Raw genomic sequence first — 16,558 nt, forward strand, 5'->3', positions numbered from 1 at the left:
TTGTAATGACAGGTGTTTTAGGGCTGACTTTGCAGCCCCATATGGGAACAAATGTCCCTATGGAGCTTGAGGGGCTGAGGACTACCACTACCCCGAGGGCTCAGGGATGTGACTCAAGGATGAACACCCGTCCCCGCTGCCGGCTGTGGGCATCAGGGCGGCTCGGACCCGTCCCCGCCGAGGCTTCAGCCGCCGCCGCCGCCGCCGCCGCGCAGCCCCGCGGGGAGCGCCCTCAGGCCGCCCCGCTCCCTCCCCGCAGGTGAGCGTCGGCACCTTCCCCCGGGCTACCAGCGACGGGGTGAGAGGATACGGCCTCAAGCTACGCCCGGCGAGGTTAAGGCTGGATCTAAGGAGGAATTTCTCCACAGAAAGTGTGATTAAACATTAGAACGGACTACCCGGGGGGTGGTAAAGTCACCGTCCCTGGAGGTGTTTAAGGAAAGACTGGACGTGACACTCCAGTGCCACGGTCTAAGTGACTATGGTAGTCATGATAGTGCCCGATGATGGGCTGGAACACGACGATCCCAGCTTTCCCCACAGAGCTCATTCCCTGATTTTGTGGGTTTGCTCTGCCCTCGCTGCGACCGGCGCGGCAGCGCTTGGCCCCGCCAGGCCGCCGTCGGGGGCGGGCCCGCGCCACAGCCATGGCGGCGCCCGTCGTGCCGGAGAGCGACAGGTACCGGGAGCGGGCCGCGCTGCCCCGCCGGACCGGGCCGTGCGGGCCGGTGCGGAGCAGAGTAGGTCCCGCCACGGTGCCGGGGCGCAGCGGGGCCAGCGCCCCTCTGACCCCCCTCCCTCCTTCCTCCCAGCATCCGCAGGGCCGTGTCGCTGCTCAACGCCGTCGACCCAGGCCGGTTTCCGCGGCTCCTCTCCCGCCTTCTCCAGAAGCTGCACCTGAAGGTTGGCGGGACGCGGGGAGCCGTCTGGGGATCGTGTCACGCTGGGCTGGGTGGGGCGGGAGCGGGGGGCTCTGCGGTGCCGGGAGGGTGTGGGGCCGGGCCCGTCCGGAGCTTGGGCAGCGCGGCTGCGGAGCCTAAACACCCCTTCTCCCTCTCCCCCACCCCTCCTCCGCTCCTTCTTAAGGATTTTAGATCTTATTGTCATTCATCACTAGTTCTTCAGAACTCCGTCAGGGACATGAAATAAAAGCCGGTAGCCCCCGGCGTAGGAAGGCGAATGACATGAGAACGAGTGATGCTGGTTGTAGCCCGCTGCCTCCAGGTGCTGGTGCCTCCGCGGGCGCTGTCAGAGGACACGCGAGTGGCGTGGCCTTTTGTACAAACTCTTCTGCCCTCACGAGTGTTGTCCACAGAAGCCGGATTTCCTATCCGGTTTGTAAAAAGCCAGTGCTTACACACTCGAACGAGACATTATTTATTTCAGAATTGTGCAGGCCCCATTTTCAGTGGTATTCCCCAAGTCAAGCGCCACAGCCATCAAAACTTTTTACCATTTATACATTTTAGCAAACAAAGGCTTTAGTGTTCATTGGCAACAAGTTACATAGTTCTTATTGGTTAACATTCAGTGTTCTGCTGGTTAATGAGTCTGTTGCTTCCCGTGCTCATTAGTCTTCATGCTCGGTCTTTCTTTTCTTTTGGGTTGGTGGTGTGTGAATTGGTGGTTGCAGATTCCCTGCAGGAATTACCTTTTACCCAGTCGGAGCTAATTTCGGTACAGTTGCTGAGTTGGCTTTACCAGTTTCTCCCTTACCTTGGGAGTTTTGCCAAATGTCCTTGAGGCCCATAAATTCTGCATTCTTTGTGTTCACTATCAGTGGTACATCCTTATTCCCAAGTTTTGTCAACCTACCCCTAGGTCTGAGGTCACTGACCTCAACTTTAACAAGGTCAGTGTTTAACTAACTAACTAACTAACTAACTAACTAACTAACTAACTAACTAACTAACTAACTAACTAACTAACTAACTTTAACTAAAGCCCTAAACTTTAACAAGGCAATTCTTCCAACAACCTGATTCTTTCTAGAACCTGCACATCACTTCGACCTTATTAGCTGCTCTCTGTTTTGTGGATTAAATCACCTTTCTTGTTGATTAGGCTTGAAAATATACAAAGATGAAACATCAGAGAACATCCTTTCTTATGGAAATGTTATATGTTCTGCATTTTACAACACAAAGGAAACACTAAATGGGTGTTTTGTTTATTTTTCTGCATTTGTGCATGTTCATCAACTAAAGACACCTGTGGAATTGAGGATAAAAATTAAATCCAGAGCTTTTAGTGAATATTTCTGTTGTCTTTGCAGGAGATGTTTTTGATTGCAGAAAAAAAAAGGAAATCAGTAGTCAGTTTCATTTCATAGAGCTCAAATGTCAAAAGCAGGCTAACTTTAAACTTTGTAATAAATATTGCACAGAAAACTGTTAAATGAATTTTATGCCAGAAATTATTTTGTTAGTTTCATTGTTTTACAGTGTCAGATTTTGTTTATTCCATTGTTTTGTGTTTAGAAAAAGTACAAAAAAACCCATGGAATTTGTCTTCTAGATGCATATACATATAGACTAAATGGTAAAATATTACAAGAGCGGCATGGAAAAAATGCAAAAATGTAAAGATTATAAGTGTGAGACTGTAAGGATTCATTTGACTAAACTGCTGGTTTGTTGGTTGTTTTTTTTCTATTGACATCACTAGCTTGGATGGTACTGTTACCGCAAAGAGTTTTTTCGGTTGTTTTGCGTGGATATTAACTGTTTGGTAACTGGAATGTATCACCAACTTTTTATTTGTTCTGTTTGTTCTTTTTTACTACTCTGTAGCATTTTAGTAGCTCTTCACAGTTTTAATTGGCATTTACATGAGCTGAAGTGGTTATTGTCATTCAGCCCACTCAATCTCATGATTAGTTTTACTTTCTAAAGTACCTAAGTAACTAGTTAAATTGCCGGAAGCTTGAAATGAAATTAATTGCCTTAAGAAGACACTGGGAGCTCTGTGTTCCCTTTTAACAACTAATGATTCAAATAATGTTTCCATTTTGATACACTTGTTATAAATGTTGTGATCATCGAAGATTTTGTGTAATTGCCTTCTTTTTTTTATTTGGACAGCTAGATTGTTTTGCTTGTCTATCTTTGCAGTTTTGGATTACTAAGTGATCTCAGTGTGGTGTTTGTTACTAACTGTTTTTTAAAAGAAGGCAATATCTGCATTTTAAATTACTATTTAATTTGCTGTATTGCAATAAGTACAACTGCTGTATTTTAAAAGTGCAACACATTCTCAGTTGTCTTCAGTAACACAGTAGGCTATAGATTCAAATTTGACTTTCAAAATAAGTATACATTAGGCCTTTATTTCCTTTGCAACCATATGGATGATTTTTAGAAGGGTATCCAGAATGGAAAAAGTATAGGTAATTAACTACAGTTTTGCCTTCTGGTTTCTGGTGTGTGATTTAAGTAGTGCATTTTTTACTTGCCTTTTTTTATTTATAAAAGGTTGTTGGAAATTATCTACTAATTGAAAGAAGAATATTTCTGTAGTGTCTATGAGGTACAAAGAGAAAGCTTTTTCTTCTGATGTATGTCAGGTAATCCTGTGGTACTGTGTTGGCTTTTAATTTTGATTTTCAGTGAGAGAAGTTGCATTTGCTTTGTAATTCCTATTTAGAAACAACTGGACAGTGTCTGGACAGCCACTGTGTTTACAAAGATGAGGAGAAAGTTGTTTTTTTTGATAGATATGTTCTTGGTCATTAAATGAAATGTCTGGACTAACCATTTTTGTGCTTCAGGCTGAAAGTACCTTCAGTGAAGAGGAGGAAGAAAAACTTCAAATAGCTTTTTCATTGGAAAAACAGGATCTTCATCTGGTTCTTGAAACTATATCATTCATTTTGGAACAGGTATTTTGTTTTCACCATTAGGCATTGATAAATGTATTTTTTTATCCAGCTATAGATTTCAAAAATGGGACAGTGAAGTTAAAAAGGAATTAGTTAAAGTATAGCTGTAGTATACTTTATATATTTTGGGGTTATGATTTAACTGCTTTTTGTTTCATGCCTTTCTGATTTGGATGGGACTAGATGCCTTTGAGCTGTGGTTTTTCAGCTGATGTAAATATTAATAGTAGAAGTGAGGTCTGCATGACTTCAAGGGATCTCTTGAAAATTATGAGATACAGTATTATCTCTTCATTGTATCGAGCCAGCCGTGTATTTAAGTTCTTGTGAGGAAAATCGTAGATGACATTACTGAGCACAGCTTAAGTTACTTAAAGAGTCACTTTTGGAAATTTCTCATGCACGGAAGCAGTCTGTACTGAGGTGAACAGGCACAACTAATGTAGCTCAAATATTTGGAGGAGTGGATGAGTGCATGGTGGAGCATGGTGCAGCCACCTTGTATACAGAGAAGATTTTCTCATTCTGTTCTCTACCTCTACTAAAGCTGGGAAGATGTTGCGTTACCCAGTAAATATGGTAACTGTTTTAAAAATTGTTAAACTGGTGATGTTATCCATCTATTTCATGCAAATATAGAAGTTGGGGTCTTGTGCAGAGGACATGAATAGTGATGGTCTTTTGGTGGATTGGGGTCTTGTGCAGAGGGCATGAATAGTGATGGTCTTTTGGTGGATTCAAGTCTGGTCCTTTCTTACACATGTCAGTTTATGATCAATTCACTTAATTAACACATTCCACTGCATTAGGAATAAAACAAACAGTCCTCCTCATGGCTCCCATCCACTAAAAAATCAAAATGAAACCTGAGGTCACCTCCAGACTGGAATTTTTAATTTTAATCTCAGAAAAGCAGCAGAATTATGTGCTTAGGGCCTTGTCCTGATTTCCTCAGACTGCTTGATTTATATTGTAATTATTGAAGATGAACAGGAAAAGCAGGTAATTCTCTTCTTGCTTCTTTTGCATTTAAAAAAAAGGGGGGGGGGGAGGGGAAGAATATTAATATCTGCCAAAAAAAAGAGTCCCAGATGGACTACATGTTGTATGAGAGCTCTTTGTTTTCCTGCTGATAGCTGTGCTTCTTGGTGCAGCTGCTTGTTCTGTCAGATAATAACTGTTTTAACAGCCCTTTGGTCTATGGAGGCATTATAGATAAAAAGACTGCTATAGAGTCTTTGCTGCATATGTTGTTTCTTTTTTTCATCTGACCTGGTGGTGATACAATCCTGTTTTGAAAGTAAAGAGTCGTATGGAGTGTCTTTCACAAAAAAATTGATGCTAATAGGGAGGTAATATGTCAGTTTAGGCAAACTGTTCTTGGATTTTCAGGATATTAACTTGTAGTTTAGATTTGCTTGAATAGTGTGAATTTGGAAAAGTTTTCTTGATGGTCACAATTGACTTTAAAGCCCATCTTTTTTTATTGATAGCTGCTTTGCCATTATGCACATATCCTCAGACTGGGCTTGTGTCTTTTTTTCCTGTAGTTTGTCTATCTTGAGTGATTTGTAACGCTGCATTTTGAGATAGTTACAGTTTTTCATCTACCAAGTAAGAGAGTTAAGACAAACAGGTTGCATATAGTTCCTCTAGTGGAATTGCTAGTAAAAATCTTGGGTGAGTGCAATGGCCATTTGTGCTAGAACATTTCTGGTATGACTTGTAGAACAGCACTTAGCAACAGCAGTTATTTTCCCTTTGACAGGCAGTCTACCACAATTTGAAGCCTGCTTCATTGCAGCAGCAGCTACAAAGCATTCACCTGGATCCAGACAAAGCTGAAGCATTTGCTAGTGCATGGGTGGCTGCAGGACAAGATACCATTGAAAAGTTCAGGCAGAGGGTTTTGACCCCGCAGAAGGTAATGTGTGTGGTTTTTCTTCTGAGAGAAAGTAAAGTTGTATTAGTTTGGTTTAAAGCAAGGAGTTTAAACTAAGGTGCAAAGTTCATGACAAAATACTTGGTCACTTACAGGTACTAGATAAATTTGATCATGACAGTAGATTTCTGTTGTCTTATAGAGATGTTACATGTTAGTTGATCTGCTGTAACTGCTGGAACCTGGCTATATATATATGCACTATTAGCAACCTTCAAACTGTTTGTGAACAGGCTTTACAACATGGCCAGGGACAGTGTGTTCATGAGCATTTGTGGTGATTGAGCTCATCAGCCTGGTCATTCTTCTTCTGTCTGAGCTCTTGCCATCTTTAATTTTTGTAAGCTGGTTGTGTAGTGAATTTTATGAGATACTTATTACAATATTATGGTGTTTTTCTATGATAATTTTTTTTCTATGTAATTTTGCTTCCTATGTTCCTGTTTCTACTTAAGACTTGCAACATGCTTTGGAAGTCTCATTGTATCTTTACAATGATGTCTGTATCTATGACAAGGTATAATAACTTAATTTTGTTGATTCATAATATCCCTTCAAATGCATAAGGAGTTGTGTATAGAAGACACCAGTGTCAGCCAGGATAAGATTTTTAGAAGGAATTATGAAACTCAACTCAATTATTGTTACTTTGTTTTTCGCATTGCTTCAGCTTTTGTGGGAATAAGATTCAATTTGTTAATTAATGATTTGGTGAGTGTGATAAACATAGAAAATAAATTGTATATATTAAGTTTACATGATGCACAGAGAGAACTAGAACAACGTAATATGTACCAGCCTCTTTGCTCCTAAATAAATCTAGAATTTCACTTTGGTGTAAAATTCACATCTTGAGAAGGTGAGGTGTACCTGTGGAACAGATTAAAGACTCTGAATTGTATCACAGTTGATTTTTTTCAACATATTTAAACTTGATCCTTTGTAAAACTGGTTAATTTTAGACACAAAACTTACAGAATTCTGATATGCAAAATTCTAATAACTCATTAATCTAACAGAGTAAGTGACCTGATAGTATAAAGTAGAAAACCCAAACCAAACCAAAAACAGAATCAGCAAGATATTTTGGGTTTCTGGTTTGTTTTTTTTAACAATGTTACCAAGGCCAAGTGTTTAAGTCCCAAAGTTTAAGTAAGTATAGAGGCAGGTATGACTGTCCATTGAAGAAGGTAAGTAATTTGAAAGCGAAGTGAAATAATGAAAGATTGTAAGGTAAACTTTTCAACATATAGAGGATATGTGCAGGATGCAAGGCAGCTCTGAAGACAGCTTACAAAGCAGATGTCTTTAAAAATTTTCTTCAGGCAGACTATTCATTAATACATGTTTTACTGCTGGCTCCTTAGCATATGATAAACTAATAAAAACACCTTTCATCCTCTTTCATTTCCAGCTTGTACCTTACATACCTCTGGTCATTCTGTGACCTGGTTTGGGAATGAAATTGCTCTCTTACTTGTCTTGAGCTTTGCAAGCCTTGCAACATACAATGTTTCTGGTGTATTTTAAGGTTTTGGAGGTTCTTTCCAAAATCACCGTCATCTGCTAATGCTATGAAGTTTTCCTACATATTGCATCCCATAGAAAGAAGTTTTAAATTGTCATTTTTAATTGAGTTTGCAGGAAAACAACTGCAAAAATATTGTAGTGCTATTTTCTTGTTTTTTAGTGTGAAAGCAGGTTTAAACACAGGTGTGTCCCCCTACATATGCTTAAACCATAATTTTCCCTCCTGCCTTTTAGCCCAGATAACAGGTGAAATATCAGTTTGAGTGTAATTTGAGTTGGAACTTGAATTTGCTTTCTCAGTTTGTTTTGAAAGTCTCTGAAGTATTACTCCTGTAGACTTGAAGTTTATGAGAGTTTTCCTTAAAGATTAAGTTCACAAAACTGATTGCTGAATAAAGAATTTATTCTGCTAGCAAGAAGTAAAATATTTTTAAAATTGCGTTGTAATGTAAGAACAACTTGCCATTTCCTTATAATCTTCTGAATATCTCTGTAATATCTTGCAAGTGTAGGTGACTGCATTGTTTCCTTCAGTATGGTACGTAGTTGCATATCTACATGTATTTTCTGTATGACCTGTCTGTACCTTGAAAAATAGTGGCTGAAATACTCTCTTACTTGTGGTACATTGCTGTACTAGCTGATTTTTTGCAAATATTCATCATCATCTCTTCAGTTGAAGTTAAAAAAAGTTATAATTCTGAAAAATACTTGCAGATGGGTGATTGCTTTTTAGATTAGATATACAATTTAGATACTTGTATTGATTTTGAGATTACATTAACTTCTTTGTAGAAAGAGATGTGTAATGAATTATTAATACGCTCTTCAACATGTGAATATGGGTGTAACCTATTAAACAATTGATCCTATAAATATGCCCTCTATTTCAGTATTTGTTTATGTGACCATATATGTATTCTCAATTTACATGGTCCACTTCTCTTCCAGAAGCAGTATTCTGTACAGAAATAGAGTGACATTTATATTATCACAAGTGCTAGCAAAATAATCACAGAATAGTTGAAGCTGGGAGGAACCTCTGGATTGTATCTGATCTACCCCCTTTGCTCAAGTAGGGACATCTAAACCCAGTTGCTCAGGACCGTGTCTAGACAGCACCTGAGCATCTGTGAGGCTGTATATTCCACAAACTTCCTGGTCACCCTTTGTCAGTTCTTGGCCACCCTTGAAGTGCCTAAATGTTTTCTTGTGTTCAGACAGAGCCTCCCATGTTTTAATTTGCGCCCATTGCCACTTGTTCTGTTACTGGGGATCACTGTAAAGAGCCTGGCTCAGTCTTTATAGTTTTCCTTCACATAAGGAGTTAAAAAGCTCTCTTGTGGCTTCTACTCATATGTGAGGTGCTCCTATCCCTTCATCATCTTGATGGCCTTTGCTGTACTCTTTCCAGTACCTATATGACTGTTACACTGTGCCCAGCACTGATTGTGCTACTCCAGGTGAGGCCTCACCAGTGCTGAGTACAGCAGAAGGATAATTTTCCTCAGCTTGTGGACATTACTCCTCCTAGAGCAGCCCAGGATGGACTTGGTGTCCAGCAGGAGCCTCAGTTTTTTTTGCAAGGCTTTTTTCCTGCTGGACAGCATCCAGCTTGTACTGGTGCTTGTCCTCTCCAGTGCAGGACATTTCACTTCCTCTTGTTGAACTTCATGAGGTTCCTGTCAGATCATTTCTCCAGCCTGTCCAAGTCCGTCTGGATGGCAACACAACCAGCCCATTGTTGTACCAACCACTCCTCTCAGCTCTTGTCAGACCTCACCTGGAGTATTGCATGAGGGGCTGGTTGAGGGGCACCCAGCATGAGACAGACTCAGATCTGTTAAAATGGGTCCACAGGAGGGCCACTGAAGCTGTGAAGACAGACTGAGAGAGTAGGAGTTGTTCAGCCCGTGAAAGAGAAGGCTGCAAAGAAACATTGTTGTAGCCATTCAGTGCTTAAAGGATGTTTACAAGAAAGATGGTGAGAGTGGCAGGGCAGGGGACAATGGTTTTAAATGAAAGGATTATGAATTTAGACTGGATTTAAGGAAGAAATTCTTGAGGAGGGTGGTGAGACACTGGAGCGGGTTGTGGATGCCCTGTCATTGGAAGTGTTCAAAAGATTGGATGGGGCATTAATCACCATACAATCCAATCCAAATCCCTTCCAGTTCAAACCATTCTACAAGTCTATGGATGCTAGTAGCTGGTTGTTTTTTCTTTTCTCTTTCATGTTCTTTTAAAAATGCATGCAGGCTTTTTGATTATTACTGCATATTTTGTAAGACTGTTGCTGACCTGTTGAGGTGGTGTGCAGCACTACATATGAATTCAGAATTTAGCTCATACGTGATTCTTTTGTACTTTCACATACCATGTGCTTCCTGCACATTAGTAACTCTGTCTTTTCTTTAAAGCAGCTTTAGTGGATGTGTAAAGGGATTGCTTGTGTGGATCCAAGTGCAGAATCAGGGTTGTGATTAACATTATGGAGGTCTTGATAGTTCTGCTTCAACACATACACAGTGTCCCTGCACACACAAAGTTTATGAAATAACTAAGAAAGATATATTTGGAATTTTATATTGTGTTTTAGTAAAATCTGTGTGGTAAAATAATTCCAGGTCCTTCCTGACACATGGTACTTAGAGATTGTCTATTTCAGATGTATTGAAATGCTGGCAGTACAGTATTTTCCGTAGTGTACACAAGAAGGACTGGGAAGTAATCTTCCATTTCTGTTTCAAAACAATAAAAAATGGTAAACAGTTTTATTATTTTTTTTTTATGTTAGGGATATGGTTTACACATTAAGAAAACATTGGAATCTGTGAGATTGATTAGCTTATGGTCAAAACTAGTGGGTAACTGAGTGTCCAAGTTTGTTATTTCATAATAAAGCTAAAAAATTTGACTTCTGCCGTTTTTGAGAGTAGGCCAGTACATCTTTTGGCTTGTAGAAGTGTTCAGGTTTGGACTCAAGACCGCTACTTATTATGAGAAATAATTTCTTACAGATAATTTGTCTGTATTTACATGTTAGTTCTCTTAAACTAGATTTTTTTCTCGCCTGCAAAGTACAAGTTGTTAAAAAGTAGTATTCTGAGTTCTGGGTCTGTCAATTCTGTGCAAGAGGTGTAGGTGGTAATGTGCTGGTTGATACCTTCATTAGGATGACAAGTAAAATTGTGTTTGTTAGAGCAGCAGAACAAGTATTTCCTAGAATACTGTTTAGGTGAAATTTTCTGTGGCATATTGAACAGTATTTCTGATTGTTTGAGAAAAACTATTCTTTTTTGAACAGTTTTTTGAATTTTTTGTGTAGACTGCTCAGTAGATAGAGATGTTCTTGACTTGAAATTAATAAAAACTGTTATATTGAAATAAAGTTGAAATAAAGGTGTTTAGTACTACTTCTCTTTTCATCTTCTCATTTTTCTTTGCTGAATTATTGGCAGTCTTCAGCTGCACAGAGCAGCTGGTTCTTCAGTCCTTATTCATATGGCAGTGCCTTTATTATATTATTTCTGCTGATGATAATACAATCCTATTTAATTAAAATGATGGTATTTGTATAAGTTTTTCCTTTGAGCACTCTTAATCTGGCCTTTAAAACGATAGGCCAGTGATAATAGTTTGATATCAATCTGATCCAGTTTTTAAGTCTTTTCTTGGTAATATATAAGTTTAGAAATGAGGGCACACTGATCAGATTAAAATGTATTTTTTCCTCCCTACAAAGAAGAGCTAGATTTTTGATAGCATTCACTCTGAATTCTTATGGCAGTTTTACATCAGTTTTACTGATTTTCTCCACTTCTCCTCCCCCTTATATTAAGTTCTCTGTATGTGTTTTGGTATTCTGCGCAAATCTGTTTTAAAGGCAGATCAAGCTAACTGCTTCATAGCTTTCTAGTTTTGGAAAACTATTCAGGATATCCTTAAAATATATATAATGAAAAAAAGAAAGTCCTATGTTGCCAAGCAAGAGAAGTTTTTTATAGCTTTCAGACAGCATTGCTTAATATAATGATGCGTGGGAATGCAACTAGTGAAGTTATGTACCTAAAATTCTTGACAGAGCTGTCAGTTCTGTATCTTGAGTGCCTATTTGAAGCCATATGGGAAAAACTCTGAAAATGATATTCTCAGAAACTGGCCTTGCTAATGGGTGTATATATAATGTTAATATGCTAAATTCCCTCTGCTAAAAGCTGGCACATCTACAGAAATATTCTGAAACACATGCATACTGTGGTTATGCCAAAATAAAAAAGAAGCTAATTGGTGTGCTCTGTGTGTATGTTGTGGCAGAAATTTTTTTTTCTGATATCAGAAGAATGCAAATTAAGGAGGAATAGAGCTCAAACTATAAGAAAGAATTTTACAGAATTATGAAAAAGAAGTTTCTTGTTAGTATCTGATCAACTAATCATTCTTAAAATGTCAAACTGAGATCCCTAAAACAGTTGTACCTATGGGCATGTCACAGTGAATTGTGAATCAGCTTACAGTATATGATGCCAATACACTCACAAAGCGGAAGCAAATGATGAAATACAAAGTAAAAACAGAGTCTTTTACCTAATGAGATTATTTTAATCGCCCATTACAGCACAACTGAGTCTTATTCGTTCACTCATTCAGCTTTGTTAGTAGGAATCTTAATTGTTTACAGTTTTTAAGTACCACTTTGTAAGGATTTTTTGATGAGTTTCTTCCTATCCTTGTCCTCTTCTGTCTTCTACTGAGAAAGTATAAGTTACAAAGGTTGGAAGAAGGTACATTTTGAGAATGTTAAGAAAGATCTGTAAGTTTTGTTTTGTTCCTGTGTATAAAATAGCATTTTAAAAGGTTATAAAAATGAGTACTGTCCTTGTCTTGTGTAACTTCCTGTATAATACAAACCATAATTTTTCCTCAAAATGTAAAAGAGGTTTTGGAATGGGGGTCTGGTTTTGATTTCAAGGCTTAAATTGACAAGTTACTTCTGGGATTTTTCTTTATGGTTACTAAAAATGTTTGCCTTATCTCTAATTAAAAACTGTCCATCTTAATATTTCCTCCATTGGATATTGTTATATTTTCTGCTAGATAAAGACACTGGTCAGTCATGACTTAATAAAAGTGATCAAAGACTGGTGTGCGTTTTACTGCAACTCTTTGCCCACAGATTTGCCATAGACGGAACACAACAGCACATTTACCTTTTGCACAAAGTGAACCCCTAAATGCTATGGTTTTTGAAACCAGAATGTTGTTTCTAATGTTTGTTATAGTCTCTTTCTGTTTGCTTTTAATCTAGCTGTTTATTAGTAAAAATCAGTTAAAGATTAAAACTTGCAATAACTTCAATTAGGGTAAAATCTCTTTAAATTGTTGCAGATCAGCCCTAGTCTTACTCTACCAATGTCATGTCATATTACTTGATTTGTAGCCTTACTTTTGAAGCATACTGGTTCTTACTGGAGTGTGTCCTCTTCCTGATTTCCAAGGTTAAGGAGGTGAGGGAATTTGATTTGAATATTGAACAAAGAAGTCTGAAAACACCACTTTTCTTGGTATACATGCTAAGTACAGTTTGCTGAAGAGAAGTGATTTTGTCCTTGAAGACAAAATGGGAAATAAAAAGAAATTAACCTCCAACTACTCTTGGATGAAGAATCTAGTTAAACTTAAATATTAAGGTGGATTTAAGTGCATAATTTGTACATATTTTCCTTTTAGAGTTAAATCCTAGTCTCTTCTATTTTTAATATGGTCTCAGTATTTTCTCTGAGAGGTAAGCGAGGTACTGGCTCTTTGTTTTGCTCTTGTTGCTTTTTCTAGCATCGATTACAAGCTGAAACTAACAGTTCATAGAGTTAAAAAACTTAGGCCTCTTTAATTTAATTTTTTTTCTGCCTTCTTAAGTTACTATTGTTATTTGGGAAGTTTATGCTGAGGGGTCCAAGAGTTGCATGGCAAACATGATGTGTTTGTTCACATTAGCGCGGATTCTTCACATTCAGTGCCTCTATTTCTGGATTCGATCACTTGACAGAGACTTTGTCCTAACCTATTTTCAGTCTCTTGGTCATAACAGTGCCTTCTTTTGATGCTCAGATACTTTTCTTTGTGCCCCCACCCCGGGAATTGTGCTCCATTTGATCAGTGTTTTACATGATTCTCTACATTCACTGTCTCTCTGTCTAGCCCAATCCAACTCTTTCCTTGCCTTTATACTACAGCTACTTTTAGTTGTTCTTGTGTACTGGTGAAAAATATAGTTCCTCCTTTTTTTTGTTGTTGTTGTTAGCCTGTTTGCTGATGGTCTCACAGTATCTACAAGATTAAGGCAGAATCTGGTTTGACAGTGCATTCTAGTATTGTGTCAAGGTAGATGGGATCCATCCAGTGATTCTTACTTCCTTTTGACTTCCTGTCTGGGAAACATTGACTTCATGACTGGGAAACAAAAGTAAAATACCATTAAAATTTCAAAGTCTTAAAAATTTAGCACAAGTCACTGTAGTTGACTATGCCACTTCTGCTTAACTTCGCTGTGCATATGTGTTATGACTGACTGTAACTACAGACTTAGAGTTCATAAAAATCTTCAACCTATTGTACTGAATCTGTTATGTGGGTGAGTGGTTGTACCTACAGTTTTGTAGATAGTTATATACCATTTTTATGGGGACTGCTCCAAGTCTTGTGTTTAATTTGAAGATTTGCGTAATACTGTCAGCTGAAGATGCTAGTCACTCATTTTGTAATTCATGTATACAAGTAAAATTTGAATGTTACAAATTTTAAACCTGACATTAAAGACTACTTATCACTAAAACTACAGTATGCCTCAGTAACCCATTTATGAAATGAGGATACTGAATTGTGTTGAAGTTGAATAAGTTTGTTCAGTAGAGGTACAGATTTTTAACGACTGTATACTTTATTTTCTATTTTCTATTAAAAAATATAAATGTTTTTCTATTGGTATGAAAAATGTCGTGAGCGACTGCAGTCAGAAATTTCATGCTACCATATGAAAACCCAGTTGTTGCACTGCAAGATTGTTCACCTAGGGAGCAATTGCACAGCGAGACCTGCTGAAAAGAAACTGCAGCATCCAGAACTTCTTTCAAAGATATTCATGCCACCTGAGTTTAACTGAAGGCAGTAGCAACAATGGAGAATAGAAATCAGTGTGTTTGTGCAGTCATCTCCCATGCTACAATGCTCAAGTTTCTCATCAGAAGAAAACTGGTGTTTGGTCTGGGGCTTACCTTAGAGGAAACACTCTCTTCTTGATTACAGATTATTTCTTCTTAAAAATTTGCCACTTTTTTCCTGTTTTAGTATTTTTTTGCTATATTGAATACATTTTTGTCTATATCCTTCTGCTGTCTCCTCTGCAGTAATACTCTTTTCTTGAGATGGAGAGAGCTTTTGAAGGAGTTTGTAGTCAGGCATGTTTTGTCACCCTTAAATCATTCCTAAGTTATTTTCATTGTCGCAGCAGGCAAAATTGATATTTTCATGTCTGATTTTGATTTTTGATTCTGGAGTGCTGAGTTGGCTGATGAAAAGTGGAATTGGCATCTCTGGCTGTAAATTTTATAGAGAAGAATTAATGGTTTCCTCTTGTTTTATGCTGATGTGATTATACATGTATGAAGTTAGAGTAATGCATTGTAGACCAGTGTTTTAATATGTAATACACATTTAGTCCTCTCATACAAAACTGATAGTTAATATATTATAACTATACATACATGTTGCAGTGCTTTCTTTAAGTGAAAATTATTCATTTATTTAACTGTGACTTAGTATGTTTTGTCTAATTGATTATTGAAAGATGAGAGGAAGAGATCTCCAAACTTCAAACATGAGTGTTTTGATTTTTGTTTTCTACAATGGTCTTCAGTGCAGGAGCTAAGTATGGCAGCTACACTTCCTACAGGAGTTAAAGCTACAGGAATTAAACTGAGTGAAAGGGTGGCCATACTCATTTTCCTCTAGGTTATTTGCTTAGAACGGCTGAAAAAATCTAAGTGAAAGAACTTCAGTAGAAAATTTCTTACATTGTGGATTATTTATTTCCTCAAAATATCATGTTGAGTGGAAAACATTTTTAAATGTTTTGTTGTCAGTGAGATATATACTACTGTGATAATGTAAGAAAAAGATTTCCTGAAGGTATCTTTCATATCCCATTATCTCTTCACTGTTCATAGCAGTTTCAGTTAGGATAGAATGGATGGCTTAAATTACATAAACAGCTCTTTCAATTATTCCAGGAAATGTTTCATTTTTAAATTTGGACTATTCCTTTCAAGTTAGAGGAAAAAAATATCTGAAGTGAATGAGTTAATATCTTGAGATAAAATGACAAAACTCTGATTTCATTTATTAAAATAAGACATATTTTCTCTCTTTCAGCAAGTGTTGTATTTGGGACATTATAGGTACCTTGCTAGGGTATATGTGGGCAGAGACATTGAATTATTCATTTTCTTCATTGCTGTAAGCAGCGACATTATGTAGTGCTCTTTTTCAATTTGTCAGGATTAATTTTTAAGGGATAGTTTTTGCTTACACTGGAGCTATTCAAGTGTAGTTCCTTTTTTCTTCAGCTGAGAGAAATCCATTTCCTCAAGAATAGGCTGAAGGTTGGGTTTCCATCTGCCTTTAACGCACTCTTCCACAGAGCTATTTACTCAGTCTTAACACTAAAATAGTAGATGTTTAGACTTTGTGATCTTAAGATGTCAATATTTACTTTAAACTATGAATTAAGGTAGCCTCTTAAGTAGGGAGCACTCCAGCCTTGATGTGGTGAAGCAGAACTTACCTCCATGAGTAGCTGCTGTGTGTAAACTGACCACATGTTCTTGCAGATACACCACATTTAGTAGGAATAGATGAGGAGACTGTTACTTTGAAAAATAGTGCCGTGCACTTGTGCATTATTACGGTGTTTTTTATAGAAAGAGCTTCAAGTGTGACAATTTCTTTCTCAGGCTATGCAAAGCATGATCTCATGTTCAGTAACACCGAAGCTATCACAAATTCCACATCATTTTGAACTAAACGGTCTCTCAAAATAAGGATTAAATTATTTGAAAATCAAATGGGTGGATCTGTATACCAGTGGAGCATGACACTAATTTCTGTATTGCTGTAACTAACTTACTTTATCTGCAATAGTTTGTTAAGCT

At 37.9% G+C, this 16,558-nt stretch overlaps 1 protein-coding gene across 2 annotated transcripts in view; it reads left to right on the forward strand.

Annotated features, from left to right (window-relative positions):
- Positions 1–547: 547 nt before the first annotated feature.
- Positions 548–16,558, forward strand: part of COMMD10 (COMM domain containing 10) — a 107,627-nt gene continuing 91,616 nt past the window's right edge. For both annotated transcript variants that reach the window (XM_058827650.1, XM_058827651.1), the window contains exons 1-4: positions 548–679; positions 813–903; positions 3,770–3,880; positions 5,649–5,804. In XM_058827650.1, coding sequence (XP_058683633.1) covers positions 648–679; positions 813–903; positions 3,770–3,880; positions 5,649–5,804 — 390 coding nt within the window. In that variant the 5' untranslated portion in view covers positions 548–647. The remainder of the gene's footprint in view (positions 680–812; positions 904–3,769; positions 3,881–5,648; positions 5,805–16,558) is intronic.

This window comes from Poecile atricapillus, chromosome Z, assembly GCF_030490865.1.
Source record: "Poecile atricapillus isolate bPoeAtr1 chromosome Z, bPoeAtr1.hap1, whole genome shotgun sequence".
Classification (NCBI taxonomy): Eukaryota; Metazoa; Chordata; class Aves; order Passeriformes; family Paridae; genus Poecile; species Poecile atricapillus.